Here is a 25,615-nt window from a genome sequence, read left to right as displayed (position 1 = left end):
AAAGGAAGAGGTGATTCTTCCTGACACCCACATAAGGTTTGTCTTTCAAAACTGAATGTCAAACTAGTGATTCGAGCCAGGTGAAACCATTACTTTCAATACAGAACCAAACCGAATGCGAAGTCTGGGGAACGGACCTGACGAACTTAGGGCTTGGCTACACTCGAAACTTCAAAGCGAGCGCCAGAGCTAGGAGAGAGCTCTCCCAGCACTGCACATACTCCAGCTCCTCATGGGGATTAGCTTGCAGCGCTGGGAGCCGTGCTCCAGCGCTGCGGCACTGTTTACACTGGCGCTTTACAGTGCTGTATCTTGTTTTTTTCACACCCGAGTGAGAAAGTTGCTGCGCTGTAAAGTGCCAGTGTAGCCAAGGCCTAAGCATTACACTTTGAGTATTTTCCTCACAGTTAATCAGTTTGGGCCAAATTCTTCCCATCCGCAGGAAAAAAAAACTTTCAAAGGGGAAAACAATAGAAATATTGCACCACTTTGAGAGTCTTTAGCAACAGAGCCTCTTCACCAATCCTTAATCTGAAGTCTTCATTGAGGGATTTCACATAGAGAGAACACTAATAAAAAGAATCAAAACTATACCACGAAGATAACACCAATATTTCCTTAAACCAACCGTGCCTCCATAAAACAAGAATCAGATGCAAGAGTGGAACACCCTGTAGAGCTATAAACCAAGAAGTAAAGCCTGAGCCTGCAACATGTTTTGTGCAGCTGGATCCCTGTGCCTGCATGGAGCATCACAGATTTCAGTGGGGGCTTACACAATGTTTCATGTGTGTATGTGTGTGTGCGCGCGCGTGCGTGCGCGCGGGGGAGGGGATGGGAAGGAAATAAACTCCTGATCCTGCAACTTACTCAGTCTGTACAAAGACCCAGTGCAGGCGCAGAGGTCTGCCCACATGCAACAATTTGAAAGATCAGGTCCTAAGCGTGTTCTTACATGAATGAAAAATACATCTGGCTTTAGTGTGTGTGTGAGAATTTTATTTTAATTTCACTCTTGTATTCAATTTTTTTTGTTGGAAGACTGCAGAGATTATAACAACACAGCAATAACACCCAAAAAGAAAGATACTGTAAATATGCTTTTAAAAATAAAACAAAGCCTTTCACAATCTTGATAATTAATGGGATATGGTTGTTTTAAAAGCTTCCCATATGAAGATTTGTTTCAGATTAAGTGTTTGAGCAGTGGCTCTATTTTTACATTTGAAAAAGCTGAGGAAGTGACTTTATGGAAGCAGCTGTTTCAACTTGATCAACATAAAGGTCAAAGAATAGATAAATTAGACATGTTATTAAAACAAGCTGTAAACATTGTTAATGTTTCCTTGACAATGTCATATAATTTTTCCTTTGAAGAGGAAGTGTGTTCCAATAATGCCAACACAAAAGTCAGGTTCCAGGGCAAATAAGTGACCACATACAGTAGAAATCAGATAGACAAAACACATTCATTTAATACTTGTTCTGATAAGTGGGCTTCCCTATCAATATGAAAACATGCAACCTTGAAGTACTTGGACCTGATCCAATCCACTAGGGTGTGGACACAAAGTAAACTCCTTTAGCTTCACTGAAAAAAAAGGAAAAAAAGAATGAAGAGTACTTGTGGCACCTTAGAGACTAACATATGTATTTAGGCATAAGCTTTCATGGGCTAAAACCCACTTCACTGGATGCATGCAGTGGAAAATACAGTAGAAAGATATATATACACATAGAGAACATGAAAAAAGAATGTTGCTGCAACATCCGTTTTTTCATGTTCTCTGTGTATATACACCTCTACCTCGATATAACGCTGTCCCCGGGAGCCAAAAAATCTTACCGTGTTATAAGTGAAACCACGATATATTGATCTTGCGCTGATCCACCAGAATGCATACGCCCCACCCCCACCCCCAGGCACTGCTTTGCCGCATTATATTCGAATTCATGTTATATTGGGACGTGTTATATTGAGGTAGAGGTGTATATCTTCCTACTGTATTTTCCACTCCATGCATCCAATGAAGTGGGTTTTAGCCCACGAAGGCTTATGCCCAAATATATTTGTTAGTCTCTAAGGTGCCAAAAATACTCCTCGTTCTTTTTGCTGCTACAGACTAACATGGCTGCCACCCTGAAACCTGAAAAAAAGGAAGAGATTCATATTTGTAGGAGGATCTAACTGGTTGTTAATACAAAAAATAAAGTGCATAATGAAATTTCAGTTGCTAGGGATGATGGTAACATTAAAGCTTTTCTCATAATAGTTTATTATTTAATAAAAAGCAATACGGCTTTGGAAAGAGAAGGGATACATACATGCTGGCTGAAGTAATGTCTTAAAACCTTATCCAAAGCCCACTGAAGTCCATAGGTATTTTTTCATTGACTTCAGTGGGTTTGGATAAGGCTCCCTAAGAAAGCAAAAGGCTACTTTAGAGAGACAAGGTGGGTGAGACAATATCTTTTATTGGACCAACTTCTGTTGGTGAGAGACACAAGTTTTTGAACTACACAGCTTCTCCTCAGGTCTGGGAAAGGTACTTAGAGTGTCACCGCAAAATGCAAGGTGGAACAGATCATTTAGCATAAATAGTTAGCACACATTCTAAGGCCTGGTCTACACTGGGGGGCAGGGAGGCGTCGACGTAAGATACGCAACTTCAGCTACGGGAATACCGTAGCTGAAGTCGATGTATCTTATTCCAATTTACCTCCCTCCTCACAGCACAGGATCGATGGCAGCGGCTCTCCCGTCGACTCCGCTATCGCTGCTTGCTCTGGTGGAGTTCCGGAGTCGACGGGGAGCATGTTCGATAAATCGATTGCTACCTGTCTGGATGTACCCTAGGGGATCATTCAAGTTGAAGAACTCTGTGTAGCTCTAATGCTTGTCTCTCTCACCAACAGAAATTGGTCCAATAAAATAAATTACCTCACCCACCTCGATTCTCTAATATCCTGGGACCAACCTGCCTACAACAGCACTGCATAAAATCCTGGACACTTTTTAGTCCACACTATCTATATATATATATATATAAAAAAAACTTATATATGCCACAGTGGCCAGAGCCCCAGGCCCTTTAAATCACCACCGGAGCCCTGCCACCGCTACCCGAGTTCTAGCCCAAGCCCTGCCGCCCCAGGGTAGCAGCCGCAGGGCTCCCGCGACGGCCAGAGCCCCAGACCCTTTAATTCGCCCCTCAGCCCCAGGGCTTCCAGCACCTCTGCAGCTGGTAGCTCTGGAGTAATTTAAAGTTCCTGGGGTTCCCAGCCACAGCTGGAGCCCCAAGGCCTTTAAATCTTGAAAAGCCATGCCTCTTCCGGTTGAGCCACACCCAACTCAGGACTCCAGCATATCAGTAAATCCTTTAAATTACTTTCACCCCTGGGAACAACAGGATTCACCTCTTACTCCAGAGAGGTGGTGGCAGCGGAGGTGCCCCTCACTATTTACAGCAGATGGGTGGATCTGTATAGGTGGCCAGGTCCACTGCACTTCTTCACCGCTCAGGGCAAACATCACTGTATTGATTACACTCAGGTCACATGTTCAATCTTCTCTTCCCAACTGTGAGGGCTACAAAATTGCTTTTGTTTTCTTAAAATGAAAGCTTAGAACCTGAGGTAATCATGTGACTCCAGGTGCTGCTGTATACAGCCAGTAGCAGAGTACTTGCACTGTACTTTGTAGAGCAGAATGCAGAGGAGCACTTAAACTTACCAGAGTTAGACTTCTGTTCTTCCTAGAGCTATGACTGATTTCTCATTTGGCTTTTTAGTTGCCATCAACTTACCCTCCCACAAATCTGGAGTTGAGGCCCAGTGGGTCTAGGCAGTTCACAGATGCAATGATCATATTCCCACCACTCCCCTGGCCTGTCCAAAACACAACCTCAGCCCCATCACTCTTGTACAAAGTTCTGCCATGAAGCTCAGCTCTGTGACACGCAGAGAGGTGCAGTCTTTATTGTAACTTCTCTGTTGCTTAGCTCTCCACACCACAGCGCTCCTCAGCTTATCAGAATCCCAAAGGTTTCTGTTCTTCACTACTAAGTAAATACGATATACTATGTGTGATGGGTTGGATCACAGAACCCCCCTTGAGAGCTGCCATCCGATGTGCCAAGACAACTTCTGCCCCTGCTTTCCTGCCCTGTCAGCTTAGGACTTCAGTACCCTGCCTGGTTTGAGCCAGGCTCACTAGCCTGCTGCAAACCCTGGTCTGAATCACATCCCATAACAGCTGTAGGCTTACCTAAAGGCAGCTAACAGAGGTGTTCCTGTCTTTGACACTCAGATGCCCAGCTCCCAATGGGGTCTAAACCCAAATAAATCCATTTTACCCTGTATAAAGCTTATGGAGGGTAAACTCAAATTGTTCGCCCTCTATAACACTGATAGAGAGATATGCACAGCTGTTTGCCCACCCAGGTATTAACACATACTCTGGGTTAATTAATAAGTAAAAAGTAATTTTATTAAATATAGAAAGTAGGATTTAAGTGGTTTCAAGTAGTAACAGACAAAACAAAGTGAATTACTAAGCAAAATAAAATAAAACACGCCAGTCTATGTCTAATACAGTAAGAAACTGAATACAGATAAGATCCTCACCAGTTCCAGACTGCTTCCTTTTACAGATTAATCTCCTTTTAGTCTAGATCCAGCAATCACTCACGCCCCATGCAGTCACTGTCTTTTGTACCAGCTTCTTTCAGGTATCTTTGGGGGTGGAGAGGCTCTCTCTTTAGCCAGCTGAAGACAAAATGGAGGGGTCTCCCTTGGGCTTAAATAGAAGTTGTCTTGTGGGTGGAGACCCCCTCCTCCCTCCTATGCAAAGTCCAGCTACAAAATGAAGTATTGGAGTCACCCAGGCAAGTCACATGTCCATGCATGACTGAGTTCCTTACCAGCCAATCCACATTCCTGGGAAACTCCAGATGTGGATTGGTGTCTCCAAGTTCATTGTTGGCTTAAGTGTTTCTTGATGGGGCACTTACTGAGAAAAGTCTTTTCCTCTGGAAGCTGACCAACTGCTTCACTACAGCCTACTTTGAATCAAACAAGTATGCAGCCAATATTAATAACTTCAAATACAAAAATGATGCATGCATACAAATAGGATTAATAGATCAAGTAGATCGTGACCTTTACAGAGATATGTTACATGGCATGATATGTATATATATAGAGAGAGAGACATAACTAGAATGTGTTTTATATATTCCATAAAGCCTTATGGGTGGCACCGTCACACTGTGAAATAAAGGGTTTCTTCACAATAGATTTCAATGCATCATTCTCTTACAAGAGGCTGCACCAAGATCATTTTCCCTTGTCAAAAAGCATAACGGCTTTCAATTATACTTTGAGAGAAGTGGAAAACCATAGGCACTTTGATAAATATAGAAAGTACGTAAAATACTTTCAGTACTTTATAATTGGCTCTCAAAACTAACATATAGGCAAGTGAGAGTGGCGTTTGGATGATTTTACTCTATTCAGGAATAAAAATTAATTTAAATTACATTTCCAATTTCCACCACACAGTCCATGTAGAAATCCCTCTTCTGATGTTCTGATAGAACTCAGTGCACTTTAGAAAGAATTAATTAGATTTGGTTTGAATTATGATTATGCTACATGCATTATTTTATGCCTGCCTCACTAGGTCGATAACAAACATGGAAGGAACTACATGGGTCATATTTATATATGAAACAGACAAATGTATATGTTAAATGATCTTAAGATAGAGGTCACTTTACATGAAATTCTAATTGTCAGCTATTCCATATTTATGCAATCTTGATTAAAGTCGTTAACAAGCAAGGATAATGTGACTATATGCTAGTGCGCTCCTCGCAGCTGCATTACAAAAACAAGAGGCAACTCACCAGTTTACTGGGGGAAAGGTATTCATCCATAAGTAGCTCTCCATCATCTTTAACCAATGGGCTAGGATTCAGGAGACCTTGCCACCTCAAATCAGTCACCCGGACTGTGGCTGAACCTGGACGGAAGACTCTGCCAAGGTTCCAGTTTAGTTCCATTTCGATATGGCTTAAGCAATAAAACAAAAACAAGAACTAGTTTTCTTTTTCAGTATTTACTACATACTCTTAGCAAAGATTAATTTGACTTATCTTGAGAGTTGGCAGGATTTCTACAAGGCACTATAAATGATGAAAAACAAACAGAAACTAAACTGATACAGAATATGATACCCAAGCAACTTCAACCTTATTCCATTACACACATTGAATCTATTTCCCTCATGTTAAATATCTTGTCAAACTGTCTTAAATGGGCTATCTTGATTATCACTACAGTTTTTTTTTCTCCTGCAGACAACAGTTCATCTTAATTAATTAGCCTCTTAGAGTTGATTGGGCAACTCCCACCTTTTCATGTTTTCTGTATGTATATATATATCTCCTCACTATATGTTCTATTCTGTGCGCCCGATGAAGCGGGCTGTAGCCCGCTAAAGCTTATGCTCAAATAAATTTGTTAGTCTCTAAGGTGTGTGGCCTGGTCTACACTACACATTTAAACCGAATTTAGCAGCGTTAAACCGATTTAACCCTGCACCCGTCCACACAATGAGGCCCTTTCAGATCGATATAAAGGGCTCTTTAAACTGGTTTCTGTATTCCATCCCGACCGAGAGGAATAGTGCTCAATCGGTATTGCTATGTCGGATTAGGGTATAGTTGGCTGCAAATCGACAGTATTGGCCTCTGGGGATATCCCACAGTGCACCACTGTGACCGCTCTGAAAGCCATCTGAACTCGATGCACTAGCCAAGAGACAGGAAGCCCCGTAAACTTTTGAATTGCATTTCTGTTTGCCCAGCGTGGAGCTCTGATCAGCATGGGTGGCGATGCACTCCCAATCCAAAAAGAGCTCCAACATGGACCATACGGGAGATACTGGATCTGATCACTGTATGGGAGATAAATCTTTCTATCAGAGCTCCGTTACAGAAGACGAAATGACAAAGCATTTGAAAAAATTCCAGGCTGTGATAGACAGAGGCCACAGCAGGGACTCGGCACAGTGCTGGTGACAAGCATAACAGAAGCCAAAAATCAAAGGACGCTCGTGAGGAGGAAGTGGGACTGAGGACTCCAACTATCCCACAGTCACTCTGAGTCTCCGAAAAGCATTTGCATTCTTATCTGGCTCCCAGTGCCTGAAGGGTCAAAAACATTGTCCGGGGTGGTTCAGGGTATATCTCGTCAATATCTCCCCCCCCTCACGCCCCGTGAAAGAAAAGGGAAAAATATCATTTCTCGCCTTTTTTCAATGTCACCATATGTCTACTGCATGCTGCTGGTAGACGCGGCTGCTTGCTGAACGCAGCATCCCCTCCCCTCCTTTCTTGATGGCAGACAGTACAAAATGGTGGCAAACTGTCATCAGCCCGTGAGTGCTCCTGGCTGGCCTCAGGTAAAATGGGAATGACTCCCCGTCATTCCTGCAACAGTGCAAAAATGCTGGTAAACCGTCCTCATCATAGCAGCTGCCGCTGAGCTCCATCGGCCCCCTGCACCTTTCGTGGTCTAAAGGAAAGATTCTGTACATCCCTGGACTCATAGCAGTTGGAGGCTGCCTCCCCTCATTTTTTTCTTGCTAAAATCAGCGTTTCTTATTCCTGCCTTCTTTATTAATTCATCACACATGGGGGACACTGCCACGGTAGCCCAGGAGGGGGTGGAGGAGGGAACAATGGGGTGGTTGTTGCAGGCACCCCTAGAATGGCATGCAGCTCATCATTTCTGCGGGATCTCTGGGCTCTGACCCACAGTGGCTGTGCTCTCTGGCTCTCTAGCAGACTTGCCCCATATTCTAGGCAGGACTGACTCTATTTTTAGACAAAACATAAGAAGGGAATGACCTGGGAGTCATCCCATTTTGTCCACGCGCCCCGACCAATCTCACGAGGCCAGTCAGAAGCACCCATGACAGCAGCAGATGATACAAATTATTGATAACCGTCATTCATCGCCAATTACAATGGCAGACGGTGCAATAGGATGGTAACCATCTCCGTTACCTTGCAAAGGCAAATAATGCTCTGTGTGTAGCACTGCAGTACCGCCTCTGTCAGCAGCATTCAGTACACGTATGGTGACAGTGACAAAAGGCAAAACAGGCTCCATGGTTCCATGCATATGGCGTCTGCCAGGCAATCCAGGAAAAAGGCATGAAATGATTTCTGTCCGTTGCTTCACAGAGGAGGATTGAGTGCGACATTTACCAGAATCAGCCCGACACATGTTTTTGCACCATCATGCTTGGGATCTCAACCAGAATTCCAATGGGCGAGGAGGATTGCGGGAACGATGGGATGAGCTACGGATAGCTACTCACAGTGCAACGCTCCAGAAAATCGACAAGCCTCGGTACATGACGACTACACTACCGCATTAATGTGGTTAGTGTGCCGCGTGCACTCGACTTTATACAATCTGTTTTACAAAACCGGTTTATGTAAAATCGGAAAATCCCATAGTGTTAGACATACCTGTGACAAAGTTCTCCTCTACCTGGTGGTCCTGCGCTTTTTGGCAGGTTTCTCACCTCAGTGATCTCCCACAAGTCTGGGTCAATCCTCCTGTGTCTGATCAGGAGCTGGGAGGTTTGGGGAACCCGGGCCGCCCTCTACTCCGGTTCCAGCCCAGGGCCTGTGGATTGCAGCTGTCTATAGTGCCTCTTGTAACAGCTGATGACAGCTCAACCCCTGGGCTACTTCCCCATGGCCTCTCCAACACCTTCTTATCCTCACCACAGGACCTTCCTCCTCGTGTCTGATATGCTGTTACTCCTTAGTCTCCAGCAGCACATCCTCTCCACTCTCAGTCTCGTGCCTCTTGCTCCCAGCTCTCACACACACTTCCTCTCCTCTGGCTCCTCTCCACCTGACAGAGGGGATGGAGGAGATCCTTGTTAAACCCAAGTCCCTGATTAGCTTGCCTTGGATTAGCTGCAGGTGATCTCATCAGCCCCCTGTCGCCCTTATTGCGTTTAGCAAGTTCCTTTTATTATCTAGGCACCCGGCTTGTCACTCAGGGAACAAAAAACTACTCATCCAGTGACCAGTATATTTGCCCTCTATCAGACTCCTGTACCACACTGGCCTGGGTCTGTCACAGGTGCCACAAGTACTCTTATTCTGTATGTTCCATTTCTCTCTCCTCCTTTAGCCTATAGTGCTCTTCTCTCAGGTCCTGTCTTGCCATGATCAATTTAGACTGTAAGTTTTTTGGGGCAGGGACTTTGTCTTTTACTAGCTATATAAAACACTATGCTCTATACACAAATGTTCTTTAACAAGAATAAACTTAGGATATTCATGTGAAGGGTCTTCCCTCCCACTCCTCCCATTACACTCATCTGCCTCCTCCAATAATAGCATAGCCCATTTCCCCGCCCGCCACCTCTGCACCTTACCCAACACCACTGAGGATTGTAAATGACACAGAAAAGAACTCATAGAAGCTCATACTGGCAGTGTAAATACCAAAACATACAATTGCTTTTCTCCAGCTTCTTAAGCTTTAATCATGGACAAAACAGATTGCAGTATAGGATGTTCTGTACTATGTGAAACAGATATGAATTGTTAATGACTGCTCTTTGGATCAGTCAGAACATGTCGACTAGTTCCTACTGCTGGAAACGGTCTTTTTTTTTTAATAAACAAAACAAATCAAACCTGTTTCAAGGGAGGAATAAGATAAAGTTTAAGGTGATAGGATTGAAGTAGTTGTCTAAATTAATTCATACTGAACCAGATCATTATTTGGTTCCCAGATCTACTACTCTGGACAAAACTTATAGCAACTGATTTTGAAATATCAAAGTCAACAGAGTGCGTATATGTGTGCAGGCTTACAGGGAACTCTTGTTCAGGTCATTTATCATTTTTCTGTGTGAGTTCATTTGGGAGCATAGTGATTTTCTCATTTCCCCACAGAGTTGTTATTGAGGCATTTAGTGCACTGGAGGAGGTACACCACATATTGTGATAGGCATGCATAAGACCTATGGATCTTGAAAGGTGTATTGTGAGTGGTATTGATCATTGTAGCAGTAGAAATATTGCTGCAGATTTTGTATCTGTTATTATGGCAGGTCTGGTGCCACTTTGGATTAGTGTCCTACATTACATTCTCAGAGGCCAACTAGGGAAATGGGGTCTAGATGAATTCACTATAAGGTGGGTGCACAACTGGTTGAAAGACCATACTCAAACAATAGTTTATCAATGATTCACTGTCAGACTGGGAGGGTGTATCTAGTGCGGTCCTGGGTCCAATACTATTCAATATTTTCATTAGTGACTTGAAAAATGGAGTGGAGAATGCGTTTATTAAATTTACAGAAGACACCAGGCTGGGAGAGGTTGAAGTGCTTTGGAGAAAGGATTCAAAAGGACCTTGACAAATTGGAGAACTGGTCTGAATTCAACAAGATTAAATTCAATAAAGTTGGGGCAAAGTACTTCACTTAGGAAGAAAAATCAAACACAGAAGTACAAAATGGGGAATGACTGGCTAAGATGTAGTACTTCTGAAAAGGATATAGCATTTATAGTGGATCATAAACTGAATATGAGTCAACAACGTGACGCAGTGGCAAAAACAGGCTAATATCATTCTGGGGTTTATTAACAGGAGTGATGTATGTAAGACACGGGAAGTATGGTAATTGTCTCGCGGTACTCAGCACAGGTGAGGCCTCAGCTGGAGTACTGTGTCCTGTTCTGAGCATCACATTTTAAGAAAGAGGTGGACAAATTGGAGAGAGTCCAGAGGAGAGTAACAAAAATGACGAAAGCTTTAGAAAACCTGACCTATGAGGAAAGGTTAAAAAAAAAAATGGGCAAGTTTAGTCTTAAGAAAAGAAGACTGAGCTGAGAGACCTGATAACACTCTGCAAATATGTTAAGGGCTGTTACAAAGAGGATGGTGATCAGCTGTTTCCATGTCCACTGAAGGTGGGAGAAGAAGGAATAATCTGCAGCAAGGGAGATTTAGTTAGATATTAGGAAAACATTTCTGACTATCAGGGTAGTTAAGCTCTGGAACAGGCTTCCAAGGGAGGTTGTGGAATCCCCATCATTAGAAGTTTTTAAGAGCAGGTTGGACAAACACCTGTCAGGGATGGTCTAGTTCAGTGGTGGGCAACCGGCGGCCTGCAGGCCAAACGCAGCCCATCAGGGTAATCCGCTGGTGGGTGGCCAGACCATTTGTTTACATTTGCACAGCAGCCTGCAGCTCCCAGTGGCTGTGGTTCGCCATTCCCAGCCAATGGAAGCTGCGGGAAGCGGCGGCCAGGCCCACACCGTAGTATAACCTCCAAGTCTTGGTTTTGTTATATGGTTGGCTCTTTCTTACGTGTTCCTACAGAGGAGAATTCCAATGATCATGAAAGGCAAGTTTTAACTTGAAAACTAGGGTCAAATTCCAGCTGGAACATAGAAACACAAATAAACGGCTCCCCAATGTACATAGGTCCTGTACTGCTGCAAATTACACCCATGTTATTGCCATGACCAGGTCTGTACACAACCCACTGAGAATTTATTCCTAATAAGTATAAGAATAATTTCTGTGAGAATGGGATGGGGTCGGCAAACCCTATGTTAGATCTGAACAGGAAGATATTAATGGTCTGTCCTTGGCCAGGGAGTATGTACATATCAGTGTGAATCATGAACTCTGATTTCCAGGCCATGTCAGGTAACACTCCTCTGTCTCCTTTTCATCCAAGTTTTGTGAAGTATCCTTACACCACTGTTTCAGATACGCCAGAAATCAATTCAATCAGCTTTGATCCTTCTTCTTCCTTGTTCAGTGTGGGTTTTCTTGCATACTCCTATGCAGACTGCTGGGAAGAATTTGGTCCAATTAGCCTAGACAATGTTAGCTTTATCCAAAACTTTGGGTAATACCAGTTCCCAAATTGTTCAAAAAAGTCAGGTCTTGCTGATATGAGGCAGAACAGAAGACTAAAATAAAAAGACTAAAGTAATAGAAGGAAACCTAGTTTTGCTTGGAGAATTGATTGTCCAGTGTTTGACTAGGACTACAATGTCCATTGTATGGATGTATGACCACATGGACGACAGATAAATAAGTACAGTAACTCCTCACTTAACGTTGTAGTTATGTTCCTGAAAAATGCGACTTTAAGTGAAACTATGTTAAGTGAATCCAATTTCCCCATAAGAATTAATGTAAATAGGGGGGTTAGGTTCCAGGGCAGCTTCCCCTATTCTGCAAGCACCAGGGGCTGGAAGCTCAACCCTGGGCCTGCCCACTCCACCCCTCCCCCCAAGTCCCCATCCTTGACCCACCTCTTCTTCCCCCCCACCTCCTCTCCCTTTACTTGGCAGGCTGCGACCTGGCTTCTCCCCCTCCCCTCCCTTCCCTTCCCTTCTAAACGCTGCAAGTCAGCTGACTGCCATGTTCAGGAGGCAGGGAAGGGAGGGGGAGCCTGCACGTGGAGTCCTCCCTCCTCCCTCCAAAACACTGCAAGCCAGATGATTGCCACCAGGAGGCAGGGGAGGGAGGGGGGAGGCGCGCCGAGTCCTCGCTCCTCCTGCCTCCCTCCTGCCTGGGACAATCAGCTGGCTTGCAGTGTTTAAGAGGCAGGAGAAGCAAGGCTCCTCCTCCCCCCCCCCGCCTCCTGCCCAGGGCAATCAGCTGGCTTGCGGCGTTCAGGAGGCAGGAGAGGGAGGGGGAGCCTGCGTCCCAAGTCCTCGCTCCTCCCCCCTCCCTCCTTCCTCCAAAATCCCACAAGCCAGCTCATTGCTGTGGGCAGGAGGTGGGAGGAGGAGGGGGAAGGTGCCGATCCGCGGGATCTGCCGATGGATGGGAAGCACTAGGAAGGATGCGGGAGGGAGGCTGCCAGCTGTGGAGAAAGCAGGCAGCCAAACAATGTAAGAGTGGAGTATTGCACAACTTTAAATGAGTATGTTCCCTAATTGATCAGCAACTTAACAACGAAACAATGTTAAGTGGGACAACTTTAAGTGAGGAGTTACTGTATGGCTGTTTTGTTAGATTATTTATAAAGGTTTATAGTTCCTTTTAATTCTAGCAAAGATATCACCATCAGGTGACATGTCTGCCTACTGTATACATTCAGTATGTTTTTCTGGAGCTGTGTAGATTGAGAGTCCTGAATTATTGATGTGATCCATCAATGCAAAATGCAACCATGCTAATAGCAAGAGTGTGAAGACAATGGCACTAAAGAGTTAACCCACTTACATAAAAGAAATGATTTATCTCATCATTTCAGTCCATCACTACATTTCAAAATGTCCTCCCATCTCTGGCACATGTGTTGATGCAGCACTTACTTAAGGTTTGACAAGCAGATCAATTTGTGGTTTAATATCTGAAGTGATGCTCCCAATTCTGTACTTCCTGCTATTGATCTGTTACTTATATCTACTGGAGTAGTAAAGAGAACAATATTTTCATTATAAATTGTCTGTGTTGAAGCAGAGTTGTTGTCAGTAAATAATATCAATCTTCTAGGGTGCACTTCAACCATCTTAAAACTTCCTCAAGAGACAGAAATTTGAGGAATAATGTCCAAAATGAGAAATACAAGACTGTGATGCAGGAATCCTAACAGTGAAGTACACTGCTCAAACAAAAATCCAGTTAATCCCAGAAATATGTGCTGGGATAGCTGGCAAAACTACCGCACCCACAGGAGGTATATGCAGTATATGGTAATAGAAGTTCCTTTGTCCAGGTGAGAAGTAAGAGGGAAAAATTAGGCTAAAGAAAATGATGGAAAATCATGGTCTCTGTGATTTCTGTGAGCACATGCTCCTGTGCTACTTTGTGTACAGGTCAACTGTGGGAAGACAGTAGCCAGCAGCAACAGCAAAAGTCACTAAGCATCTGCCCTAGGGTTCCTTATAACCCTACTGATATCCTAAAGCTTCCCTAGGGTTCTCCTCTACTCCCAGCACAGACTGGCTGCTGAACTCCTTACACAGTTGCAGGCTCTACCATATCCTACACAACAACATTAAATTCTGAAACAGGTAAGGTAGCTCAAGTACAACTACCCTCAGCCCAATCAAAGAAACAAAAAACAAAACAGGAAATCCACATTATGAGTAATCCTCCTGACCTCAGAGGGATTACTTATCTGAATAAATGCCATATTAAGAATACGCATCAGTGGTTGCAGGACTGGGGACACAGGTCTTTATTCAGCAACGGATTTAAGTGGATGGCTAACTGTAAGCACATAACTAGCCCCACTGAAGTCAATGGTTAGGGCAGGGTAGGCAACCTATGGCATGCATGCTGAAGGCGGCACATGAGCTGATTTTCAGTGGCACTCACGCTGCCCGGGTCCTGGCCACCGGTCCGGGGGACTCTGCATTTTAATTTCATTTGAAATGAAGCTTTTTAAACATTTTAAAAACCTTATTTACTTTACATACAACAATAGTTTAGTTATATATTATAGACTTATAGAAAGAGACCTTCTAAAAACATTAAAATGTATTACTGGCATGCGAAACCTTACATTAAAGTGAATAAATGAAGACTCGGCACAGCACTTCTGAAAGGTTACCGACCCCCTGGTTAGGGCATGGAGTCAGAAGTTCTAATCTCCCAGGCACTTACTGAGTAGTGTCAACAAATCACATCACTGGCTGCATTTTAAAAAGGTGGTGATAATACTGACCCTACCTACATTCACTATAGGTGTGTTGTGAAGATCACTTGTACAAAACAATGAACATGTAAGGTTCTTCAGTACATAAGCGATAAGGATTATTACTAAAATTGTCCTTGGACTATTGTGTTATTAGAACTCCCTGTAGAACAGACTAATTAACTCTCTTCTGCCAATTTCTTCCTAGTAAATTGATGTGATTCGGTCCTGGCAAGTTGGCAAAGCTCCAAGACTTTGCTGTCTTTCTAAAAAAATTTATGAGAGTGTTAATGAGGCTGTAGTGCATTCTTCATTAAATATATATAAATATGCATTTCAGACATGGCAGTTACCAGAAGCATATGCCTCTACGTTAATTCCCACCCCACTCCTTTTTTATCCTGAAACCTGGGAAACACCCTTCGGACTGTGCCTAGCCATTAGCACTTCTAAGCTCATACATCAACATATTAGCAAAAGCTCTTGTCCACGTAATTTAAATAGGCTGTTGTTTTTAAAAACATCTACACAGACTGATCCAGCTTTCTGCCAGGAAAATGGATAGATCTACATATTCAAGCTGTTCTAGCAAATATAAACATAAATACAGCTGAATGCCCCAAATGTCCCAGGGGAAGACGGGGGACACAGCACACCAGGATTGAAAGTTTTACTATTTGCAAGCCCCTCGATGTCACTGTTGCTATCTTCTGTTGTAACTCCTCAGTATACATTGTGCTAGTGTCATCACATGAGCCACCAAATGCCACTGAAATCCTGAGACAGCCCTAAGTGACAAACTGAAATCTTTGGTTAGCTCTTAGTGCCTTCTGGACCAGTGAAATAGTCCCTATGGTTCTTATCTGAAGAATGGGAGCCAAAAACCCTCGGTTTCCATCTCTCTGCTGTCAGTCACATCCCTCCTTGTGCTTCTACCATTCCTTTCCCTCCCATCTCCTGGTTAAGCCTCTCTTCTCTCCTCTTCAGGCTCTTCCTTAGCTACCCAAGGAAGCAAAGAAATCAGTCAGCACCCCATAACAAGCACAGTCCTGTTCTCCCAGGCCAGCCACTGAAGAAGTAGCCTTTTCTGCTTTTTGGCTGCTCATGCCTTCAAAAGTTACTCTGAGCAGCAGGAGCGGCGCCAGGGTTTTTGGCGCCCTAGGTGGGGGTCCTTCCGCGCCCCCAGTCTTCGGGGCACTTCAGCGGCGGGTCCCGGAGCAAGTGAAGGACCCGCCGCAGAACTGCCCCGGAAGACCCAGAGCGCGGAAGGACCCCCCGCCGCCAAGGGTGGCAAAATGCCGCCCCCTCCCAAATCCTGGTGCCCTCGGTCGCCTAAATGGAAGCGCCGGCCCTGCTGAGCAGCAATGAGTCTAATTTCAGGTATGGCACTGGAGTTCCATATTATCTTCTTCCTATGCTGCAGGTCTGAAAATTCTCTATAAAAAACATACTGCTGTCTTCTCAATACATGGAACCACATTTAAGTATTTAATTTTTCCTGCAATCCATGATTATGTATTATTCATTTAACTGCAGAATCACAAGCCATGGCTGTGCTCCCAGCACTACCATCGTCACTAAATGAAAACAAAGAATTCTGTGTTTCCCAAGGATTCAACTCCAAGTTACGTTTAAAAGTCCTAAGGGAAAGGTAAGTGCCCTTTTAAGAATAATTCTGTGTAAGTGCACTGTAGATAACCTCTTCTGGAAAATGACTGTTTGGGCAGCTGGAATCTGCTATGATGTCATCAGGAAACTACCGTTACTTTAATCAATCCCTAAAGGGGAAAAACAATTCCCTGCAACATTTATGTAATATGCAGCTTCCTACACTACTCTATTTTAGCAGGTGTAATAAAAAAAAGTTAAAAATGTTTTTTATTTATAGCAGTCACCCTCAACAGCTTTTTACCTTGGATAGCTAGATGTTACTGCATTCATCTTTTGTTATTCTTAAGTACAGGGAAAGAAGTGACCACTGCAGTAATGCTATCTAGTTTTCAAAGACAAAATTGTAAAGGGCTAAGAGCAATTACCATATAAAGCATTAATAATCATTCCATTCACATAGTCCCTGACACGTCTCTTGTTTTCATAAAGAATCTGGACTATCAGGCCCCGATTCTCCTCTTGCCTACAGCATTGAAAACCCAGTGGCTTTAATGTAGTCATATCCAATTTACACAGGTGTAACTGAGATCGGAATCAGGCCCTCCTCACTCTACATCTATATGAAGGCTCGATTCAGCAAATCACCGAAGCGCACACTTAACTTTAAACACAGTCCAACTGACATCAATGGGAGAATTTAGCCCATGCTTTAAATTAAGTATGTATCTAAGTACTTTGCTGAATTGGAGTTTGAATTCATTGGGCCAAATTCACTCATGGTGCAAAATCTGATTTGGCCATTGTTTACATTCTTCCTGTGTGAATTTACTGCTTGTGAAAGTTGCCCAGTCCTCTATTTATCCACAGGACTGAGACAGCCACAGCAAAAGCTTCCTCACAGCATCTTAGCAGTGTGCATAAACCCTGATCTAGAGATGCCACCGGGGTGAAACTTCCACTTGAATTCTAAGAACAGGCAGTAAGTGATACCTAGCCTTTATGCAGCCGTCTGTGTAGGGGTGAATTTCACCCTGAGTGAGAGGCGTGTTCAGTCTTCATGCTCATTCAGAGTGAAATTCACTTCTATGCAGCAGGCCCACACTATTAACCCAGACTGGATTTGAACTAGCAACTTGGAGGTGAAAGCTTTGTTTCATTTTCTTATAAATGTAAAACAGATAAATAAAAAAGCAGTGTATTTTAAAACCACAAGCTTATATTATATATAAATATAAAACAGAAGTTTGTGGCTTTTAAGTGCATATATAATGCAAAGCCTGCACACACACACACTGCATGTATAAAGAGCAAGATGTATAATACTTTGCCAGATCTCTGATGAAAGTGAGAAATTTTTATAATATGTGCTGGAAATGCCTCTAAATTAAATAATTCTGTGATTCGTTGCCAAATGTTGTTCTTTCTCCATTATATGTGCTATTAGCAATCAATGAAACAGTAAATCACAGTGGAATCAATTGGTATAGTTTTTATTGTTAGCAGCCTGTGGAGGTAGAATACTAGAAGGTTATGCACTTCTATGTACACCACAGAATGAATATAAGTCCACAATCTGTGGCTACAAACCACCAAAGTGGGGGTGCACAAACTACATCCCGAGGGCCAGATCCAACCCCTCAGGGCTTTGGATCTTGCCCGCGGGATTGCCACCCTCTGACACCACAGGCCCTGTGCCGCTCCTGGAAGTTGGTGGCACCATGTCCCTGCAGCCCCTGGGGTGGGGGGAGGGCAGAGGACTCCACGCACTGCCCTCACCCGTGGATTCCGCACCCGAAGCTTCCATTGGCCGCGGCTCTCTGCTCCGGGAGCGGCATATGGCCAGGGCAGACAGGGGGTCTCCCTTAGCGGCGTGGCATCGCTGTCATCCTGGAGCCACTCCAGGTAAGCGGCGCCAGGTGGGAGCTCACATCCCTCCTGCAGCCCACACCCCAACCCCCTGCCCTGATCCACCTCCTGCACCCCAAACTCCTGCTCTGGGCCTCCTGCTGCACCCCACACTCCTCCCGCACCCCAACCCCCTGCCCTGAACCCTCAACCCCCAGCCCTGAGCCCCCTTCTGCACTCTGCATCCCTCCCTGAACCCCAACCCCCGCCCTGAGCCCCCTTGTACACCCCACACCCCTCTTCCACCCCAACCCCTTGTCCTGAGCCCCTTCCTGCACACCACACCCCCTCCTACACCCCACACTCCCTCCTGCACTGCAACCCGCTGCCCCAGCTCCGCATTCATGGCCCTGCATGCAATTTCCCCATCCAGATGTGGCCCTCAGGCCAAAAAGTTTGCCTGCCCCTGCACCAAAGGATACAGAGCTAGATTCAATGGCTGCTGTGGCACAAAGTGGCCAGAGTGTGCTGGTAGAGAATTACTCTTGCACAGGGAGACCATCTGGTAGCAGAAATCTGGCAGAGGTGGCTCTGTTTGCTTCTGCACCAGCCTCTTCCCACACCTAACATAAGGAAAGGAGAGGGGCTTTCTGGGGGAATGATGTGGACAGCAGGGGTGGTGGTCGAACAGAGCTCTTCTATTTCTGATCCTTCACTGGTGTAAGACCTTACACTAGTGGTGGAGGTCAGCACTGCCCACCCCTTCCTGTTCTAACTTCCACCACACAACCAAGGATCGGGGAGCTATAATTGGCTTCCCATGGCTGCTACCCTTCACTGCATCTGAGCGCAGCTTGGATGTAGTGGTGAATCAGGGCCACAATGTTTAAAGTCTCCATATCATCATGGATTAATAGCTAAAATGCCAAGGTATACAGAAATTAAGACATCAGCTAATTGTGTTTATCATAAACACATGGTACCCTTACATGGAGGATACACCAGGGATAGAGTGACCAGACAGCAAATGTGAAAAATCAGGACAGGGATTGGGGGTAATAGGAGCCTATATAAGAAAAAGACCCAAAAATCGTGACTGTCCCTATAAAATTGAGACATCTGGTCACACTAACCAGGGAACACAATATTGGGGAAATAATTAAAGTTGCGGAGGAACCTTAATTTTATTTAAAGAAAAAAAAATAAAAAAAAAGTTTGTATATCTAAACTTCAACCATATTCCTCCCACACATTCCCAACATATAGGTATTAATTTCAGCCTTAACTCCAATTTTAATGAAGTCTTTTGCCTGGGAGTACTTAATATCCTCCTTATTACACCCCAGCTCCAAAATCCTCTCCAAGGGATGGAGTCTACAGATAATTGTACTCTCTTGAGCTGAGTAAAGATTTGATCTACAGTTCAGTATTCTGCAAGTTCTCTCAATATACATTGGATCGTCTGTGACATTTAAGGGACAATAACCCAAGTACTAATTTCGCAGTTACTGAATATTCTCAGGCTACTTTCATGTACTGAAATATTATTAAAGGTGAAGATGCACCCATCATGCTAAACACTTTCCAAGCCCAGAAGAAGACACAGCTCAACATTCAGTTTTAGGCCCTGATCCTACAAAGGCTTATTCACACACTTAACTTTACACACAGTGAGTAGTGAGACTATTCACTGTAAGTAAAGTTAAGCATGTGAGTAAAGTTTTGCCTAAATGTGGCCTTAATAATTTAGAATACAAAAAGCCATCCCTGTGAGTTTCCAATGCTTTATATTCCTTCTTCATAGCAACTCTATCAGAAAGAAGTCTGAAGGTCTCCCCGTTCCTAATCAGCCATGCCAAGTTAGCATAAAGTCTCATAGGTCTAACTAAAGTTGAAGTTAAAGTTGTCTCTGACCTCATTTCCACGTAGACTTAGGAATTAGACTTGCTTTCGCTTACGAGACTTAAAACACAAAATCCAAGATCTGAGACTCTGATGCTAGGACTGGACTGCAGAACTGCGACTGAGTAGTGCTGAATGCACCAGAACACCATAGCACATTCCATTTCTATCCCTACTCCATGTTCAGATCTTTGTATACTGGTGAAAAGCAAAGTTACCTCCAGGGTTCTCTTCTCTTACATAGCAGATTTAACAACTGGGAACAAAAAAGTGTTGCTTCCTCAGCATGTAGCCTGAAAAATAATATACAAAAATTATGATTTGCCCATATTCTAGAAAAGAAAGTAACATTTAGGAACATGTTTTAAAGCCCAATCCAGTGCCCAAAGAAATCAATGGGAAAGCCCTCACTGACTTCAGAAGGCATTGGATAAGGCTACTAGACATGATATTTTATGTGTGCTAAGAATCAGAGCAAGATCAATCTCTAATTAAGGGAAACCTGTTTGTCAATTAATCTGTACTGATTCTACAGAATTCCACCAGTTGCTGCACTGAATATAAAGTTGTATATGGTTCAACAACAGACTGCTTGTAAAATGGTGAAGATTAGGAACAGTACTTGCGCCCATCAATTCAAACCCCAAATGTGACCTACTTTAAAACTGTTATATTCAGGCTGGGGATAATCCTCAAGTGAATAGTTTTCTTAAAAATATCTTGTCACTAAGAAATAAGAATAAACCGAACTAATCCCAGATATGCCTTAATAATGGAGTGCTTTATAGCTATGCTTTATTATTAATTATCTGTACTGCAATGGCACCTAGAAGCCAAGGCCCTATTGTATATCATACAAACATATAATGAAGAAGCAGTCCTTTCTCAAAAGATCTTACAGTCTATGGGAAGGCAGGGGAGAGCACAAAGTAACAGTGCACTTTAACCACAGAATCTTTCATTTCAAAGATTATCAGGTAGGAAAGAAGATTAAAACACCCTCACAGGAAATAACCATTACAAGAGAGACACAAACCCACAGCTATATTTAAAAACATTCACATTTATTTGAGAATTATTTATATCAGGTGAAAAAATCAAACTTGTCCATGTTTGAGCTATGCACTCTTTCACTTGATATCAAGCTGATAACATGATCCTGACTATACCAACAAACCTTTGGCGATCCAGGAACAAATCCTGAACTGGTGACAATCGTCTGGAAAACCTACCTTCCCACTCAAAGTGAGCGGAACTTGTAGCTTTATATGCTCATTAAAAAACAATAAATTAAGAAACTACAATGCCATTTTTACTATCTGTTTTCAGAGAGAACAGCACTTTAAATAATCTGATCTGAGAGAGAAAAAGAAGAGAGAGTTGGGAAGGTAAGAGTGTGAAAAGCAGATGGGCACAACAGTAAAACAAAAACCAACACAAAATCTCCATCTTTTGGCATTTGTGGGAGTGCTTTTCTGTCCCCAAAAGGGATACTAAGGTTTAGAGCCCCACCATTTTACTCCCTCCTCCAGAGCCAGAAGCTTAACATCCTTATAACCAAAGGCAGTCTGGACTGTGCGTGGTAATTATAAAGCAATACAAAACACTCTCCCAATGCTAAGAGTATGTCTTCATTGCAGAGTTTGCTTTGGCTCTTACTTTGGTGTTGCACAAACCCCTCACCCATCCACATACAAAACCCTCTCACCTGAGTTTAGTGGTATTTTAAACTCGGTAGGCTAAAACCCAAGTGCCATTTTAACTCAATAGACTGGTAACTTGCCCACATGGCTGTGAGGTCACAGACTAAATCACTTGAGGGCTGATAGTCCTCCAATGCCTTCCCACAATTCCCTTCCTGCCTACCCCCAACAAATGTGCCCACAAGGACAGACAAGTTTTCCAGTAATTTACTAGGAAAGAATTATAATGCAGCTTAATTTACTGCAGCACAAAGAATCCTGGGATATGCTCACAGAAATCCAAGGAACATAGAAGGGTGAGCGCAGCACCAGAGAGGACATAGTAACTCAGATGTGGCTTTGCAGTGTGGCTGCCCACACCCAGGTGAGATTTACGTGAGTGCCAGACTGCATAGTTAACTCTGCAGTGAAGGCACACCTTAAGTGTGCTGCCTTCAAAGCATTTTCTAGCATCCACAGTTTGGGAATGAAACACAGGTATCTCATAAAACAATAGGGCAGTAACAAGGGGCCCAGTTAAAGGAGAGCTTTTTAGAACTAGTGCCACATTGCATTTATACTAGGGCTGTCAATTAATCGCAATTAATTCACATGATTAACTCAAAAAAATTAATCATGATTAATTTCAGTTTTAATCACACTGTTAAACAATAGAATACCAATTGAAATTTATTAAATATTTTTGGATGTTTTTCTACATTTTCTAATATATTGATTCCAATCACAACACAGAACACAAAGTGTACACTGCTCACTTTATATTACTATTTTTTACTACAAATATTTGCACTGTAAAAACGATGAACAAAAGAAACTATTTTTCAATTTACCTCATACAAGTACAGCTTCCTCCCAAACCCTGCACCCCCAGCCCTGAGCCCCCTTCCGCACCCTAAGTCCTAGCCAGACCCCACATCCCAATGTTTTTTTACATTTTTTTTAAATAAAGCGCTCTTATCCAAAGTGCTTTACAATAGTTATCTAACAGTATAAACAATATTTGGAAAGACCATTAAGTGGTCCTCCGAGACCTCAGTGATTTTCAAGTGGTCTGTGGAAAAATAAGTTAGATTACAAAAACAATCAAGGTACCTCACTTTATTTTCATTTACTTTCTATTACTTATAGGAGGAGAATGAAGAAAAAAAGAATGAAAAAAACGGGGGAAGGGGGGAGATGAGAGAATGTTCTTTTTCTTGGCTGGGTCCCAAGGAGGGCACCCAAAAATGAAGCTGAGCACAGGGCCCCACCAATTCTAAATCCGCTACTGAAGAGAGGTCATATGAATTGTGGCCACGGCCACAAAAGGAGTCACTTTGAGTGTTGAGATTAGGACATAAAATGTCCTCATTTCCAGTACTGTGCTTAGACCAAGTTTTCTGGTAAAGAAAACCAGGTCCAGCAGAAGTCAAAGGAAAACATCAGGGAACAGAAAATGGCTCACGTTCACATTTGGGTACAAAATGCTCCCAAAAAATTGGCAAAGGAAAACAGTTTAAATTTAAAAGAACTCTGTCAAATCAATTTAGGTATTGTATACACAATAATCAAACAAAATGTTTCCATTTTCAATCCAAACACTACAGTATACTGGTATTGTATAAAAAGGAGGACATGAAATGGATTAGTAACCAACTATAAACAAAAGTGAAATTGTCTAAGATCAATGTAATGCAAGAAATAAACCAGATATGTGGTGAAAAGTAAGTTACACTTTTAACATTCTTCCAGTTTTAGTAACCTGAGATGTTAATAGTTATACAAGCAAAGCCATCTGTTTTTTTTTAAATATCCATTTTTAATCAGACAGTGCCCTTTAAAAGAGCTTAGCTCCTGAGCCATGCTTTTCCATTTTTAATGCAGTTCTATTAGCCTTTATATGATACTTGCCATGGCAAATCAAATTCCAACTTGTATTATGGCAACTATGTGTAGCCCATGTCATATCATCAAATACTTCTTGGTGGATTTGTTACTGTGTTCTGTGAACATGTAATGGTAACAAAAACACTAACCAGACTCAGTTTTTCTAGCAAATTCAAGTCAGTTGAGTACTTCTAAATTCATGTTGGTGAGTTGCTCAAGGATGTTCTAACAAGAATAACATATCTATAATTCTCAGAAGTAAAAAATCAAACCTTTCACATTAATAAGAAATGTAGTAACTCCAAGTTGAGGAATTTTATTCATATAATTTTGTAGCATTAACAATTTTATACTATTGCAGGTTGAAAAGATTGGATGCTGTATTCTAGTTCTGTCCCAAAATATGTTTCAGTTAGACAGTGGAAAAAGTAGTTACCCACTCTGGAGAAGCCAAACTCACATCTGGTCAAAGGACACCTTACATACTGAATCTGATCCATAGTGTCGTGAAAGGCGGCTTGCTGACATCATAGACTTTTTTTTTTTTTATTCTTTCCACTGACACTTGAACACTCCAGCGAGGAAAGACACAGACCAAAAGATTTTGTTACAGATTCATTCAATAGGACATCAGATCCTTACACCAGAAACTGCTGTTCTCCCACTTCCTGCTACAGAGGAGCATATGATCGGCAACTACTCCTCCAATATATAGGGGCGACTCTAGCTTTTTTGCCGCCCCAAGCACGGCAGGCAGGCTGTCTTCAGCGGCGTGTCTGTGGGAAGTCCGCCAGTCCCACGGCTTCGGCATACCTGCTGCTGAATTGCCACCGAATCCGTGGGACCGGCAGACCTCCCGCAGGCATACCGCTGAAGGCTGCCTGACTGCCGCCCTCGCAGCGGCCGGCAGGACGCCCCCCATGGCTTGACTACCCAGGCACGTGCTTGGAGCGCTGGTGCCCGGAGCTGCTGCTGCCAAGATGTCAGGGAATGCACACGTCAGTCTTCAGCAGCATGAATCTATGCAATCCTATCACTGAAGAATACACTTTACAGCCACCACACTTTATACCAGAGCCAGGGCTTAGGTCATTAGTTCTATACATTATTTGCTCTTCCTCTGTGACTTGCTGGTAATAATGAAAATTATCTAAAGCTCAAACATAGGGAGAGACCGCATCAGCAACGCTTTTAGATTACAACAATCCTGAATTTTGACATGACTGCACGCTGCTTTCTTATCCAGGTACTTGATTAGAGGATGGAGGGTGGAAGAAAGAGAGAGTGTTATACAAGAAGATTTTAAAAAATGCAGAAGCTTGAAACATTGTGCTTATTTTGTAATTTTTTAACAAACAAAGTAAAGTCGTTCACCCCTAGCTTTTATCTTTCACCTTTTCTTTTCTATCCACCGTTGTTTTGCCTTCTTTTCATATCCATCTCCCACTCCTCTTATGGAAATTTTCTTTTACTAGTCACACTTTCATCCATCTCCATTGGTCTTTAATAGCAAATGGGCTTCTAGTGCAGTGTCTCATGTGCCTGTTCCATGTCCTAGTAAAACAACATTAAGATGCTTGTCTTCAATAAAAAGAAAATAAAAAGGAAAGTGGACTCTAAAGGCTGGGGTATTCTGTAATAAATGGGAGAAAAATTGTTGCTTCATCAGCCACAACAGCAGAGGACTATGCTCAATATATCATAAAAATATGACAGTACCTAATCGAATATAACTTAAAACAGCGTAAAGAAATAAAGACTGAAGGCAGCTTCCAGAAGTAATCAGGACAAGGTAAAGGATTTAATAAAGTACAACTGATGCGCCCGGCAACAGTTATTTACTGAACGCCAGAAACAATAGCTGTCTTTGTGGCCATAAGAAGCAAACTGACTCAATGTGGTAAGAAAAGTGTTTGTTTTAGCCTAGCATTGGACAAAAGGCTGAAGTCAACATTTACTGCATGTT

The 25,615-nt window shown here is 43.0% G+C and overlaps 1 protein-coding gene across 1 annotated transcript in view; it reads right to left on the bottom strand.

The window, feature by feature from the left end:
- Positions 1–25,199, bottom strand: part of LRRC56 (leucine rich repeat containing 56) — a 109,466-nt gene extending 84,267 nt beyond the window's left edge. The window contains exons 1-3 of the mRNA XM_075065068.1: positions 25,024–25,199; positions 20,299–20,373; positions 5,910–6,075 (exon numbers count right to left, since the gene is read on the bottom strand). Coding sequence (XP_074921169.1) covers positions 5,910–6,065 — 156 coding nt within the window. The 5' untranslated portion in view covers positions 6,066–6,075; positions 20,299–20,373; positions 25,024–25,199. The remainder of the gene's footprint in view (positions 1–5,909; positions 6,076–20,298; positions 20,374–25,023) is intronic.
- Positions 25,200–25,615: the final 416 nt, after the last annotated feature.

The sequence above is a fragment of the Chelonoidis abingdonii genome, chromosome 4 (assembly GCF_003597395.2).
Source record: "Chelonoidis abingdonii isolate Lonesome George chromosome 4, CheloAbing_2.0, whole genome shotgun sequence".
In the NCBI taxonomy this organism is placed as follows: domain Eukaryota; kingdom Metazoa; phylum Chordata; order Testudines; family Testudinidae; genus Chelonoidis; species Chelonoidis abingdonii.
This window is presented reverse-complemented; position numbering and strand designations above follow the sequence as displayed.